This window comes from Merops nubicus, unplaced genomic scaffold (genome assembly GCF_000691845.1).
Source record: "Merops nubicus isolate BGI_N331 unplaced genomic scaffold, ASM69184v1 scaffold30718, whole genome shotgun sequence".
Lineage (NCBI taxonomy): Eukaryota > Metazoa > Chordata > Aves > Coraciiformes > Meropidae > Merops > Merops nubicus.
In genome coordinates, this window is record NW_008625610.1 from 1 (window position 1) to 1,415 (window position 1,415).

General features: G+C 61.8%; 1 protein-coding gene across 1 annotated transcript in view; it reads right to left on the reverse strand.

The window, feature by feature from the left end:
- Window positions 1-17: 17 nt before the first annotated feature.
- Window positions 18-1,415, reverse strand: part of LOC103778168 (piwi-like protein 2) — a gene marked incomplete at both ends in the record, with an annotated part of 3,569 nt that continues 2,171 nt past the window's right edge. The window contains 3 exons of the mRNA XM_008945742.1: window positions 18-206; window positions 930-1,043; window positions 1,134-1,274. Coding sequence (XP_008943990.1) covers window positions 18-206; window positions 930-1,043; window positions 1,134-1,274 — 444 coding nt within the window. The remainder of the gene's footprint in view (window positions 207-929; window positions 1,044-1,133; window positions 1,275-1,415) is intronic.

The following is a 1,415-nucleotide window of genomic DNA, read 5'->3' on the forward strand; positions in this document are numbered from 1 at the left end:
CCCTCCCACCTCCTCACCTCAGTGCCCAGGACGTTTCGGATGGTCTTGGCGTAGGTCTCGATGCGGTCGTCCTTCAGCTCCACCAGGGCAGGTGGCCCAACCTGCATGCCCAGGGGGCCACAGGTGCTCTCCATGGTGGCCACCAGGTCCTTGGCCACGTCCTGCAGCCTCTTGGGGTAAACCAGCATCCAGTAATTCATGGGTACCTAAGAGAGAAGAGAGGACAGCTCTTGTCCCGGGGCTGCAGCGTGCAGCTCCCAGCCCCAACTCTGAGAACCATGGACTGGTTTGGGTGGGGAGGGAACTGTCAAGGTTCACCTCATCCAACCCCCCTGCAGGGAGCAGGGACAGCCCCAGCTAGAGCAGGGTGCTCAGAGCTTGGTCCAACCTCCCCTGGGGTGGTTCCAGGGATGGGGCAGCGACCACCTCTCTGGGCAACCTCCAACAGGGGCTCCCCACCCTCAGCCTCCAAACCAGCATCCAAAATTTCATCCTCCTCTCCAGTCTCAATCTCCCTCTTTTAGTTTCAAACCATCCCCCCTTGTCCTGTCCCAACAGGCCCTGCTCAAAAGTCCCTACCCAGCTTTCTGACAGGCCCCTTGAAGCACTGAGGCCACCAGAAGATCTCCCTGGAGCCTTCTCCTCTCCAGGCTGCCCAACCCTACCTCTCTCCACCCCTCTTCATCAGAGGGATGTCCCAGCCCCCAGCGATTCCTGCAGTCTGGAAGTGCTCAGCCACTCCAGGAGGAGGTGGGAAAGGAGCCAAAGTGGCCACGTACCTCTCAACTCCTTCAGTTTAAACCCAGGCTGAAGCACAAAGCCAAGACCAACAAGGTTCTCCCTGGGAGCAGCTCCGACGGGATGGCAGCACCAAGAACACCCAGCCCAGCCCCCCAGCAAGGGGCTGCTGCTGAACTGGGGGGGCTCACCGTCAGGATGGAGGCCTCTCGTGTCACCTCCTTGTTCCAGCACAGGTCCTCAGTGGGGAAGAAGGAGCTGTGCCTCAGGTTGATCCTCTCGGCGGGCAGGATTCGACCCTGGGTCTGAAGGGAGCAGAAATCCCGCGGCAGCGCCAGGGGGAGGGGGGGGGGAAGGCACCAGCTCGACCCCCACCCCCTCCCTGTGTCCCCTACCCTGTGGATATCGGGGTCCAGGCTGAGCCCCCAGCGCATCAGCTCCTGGGAGGCCTCAGGGTGCTCCTGGATCCTCTTCAGGAGGCTGGTGAGGCGCCTGTAGTGCTGCCCAGGGCTCTGCGCCAGCTCCCGCATCACGTCCTGCAGAGGTGGGGGGGACACGTTGGGGAAACCCCCAGCACCCCCCCTGAAAGCAGCCCAGGGCAGCAGAGAGCATCAGATCATGGGAGCATGGAAATGTTCTGGTTGGAATAGAACTTTCAGATCGAGTCTAACCCCCCC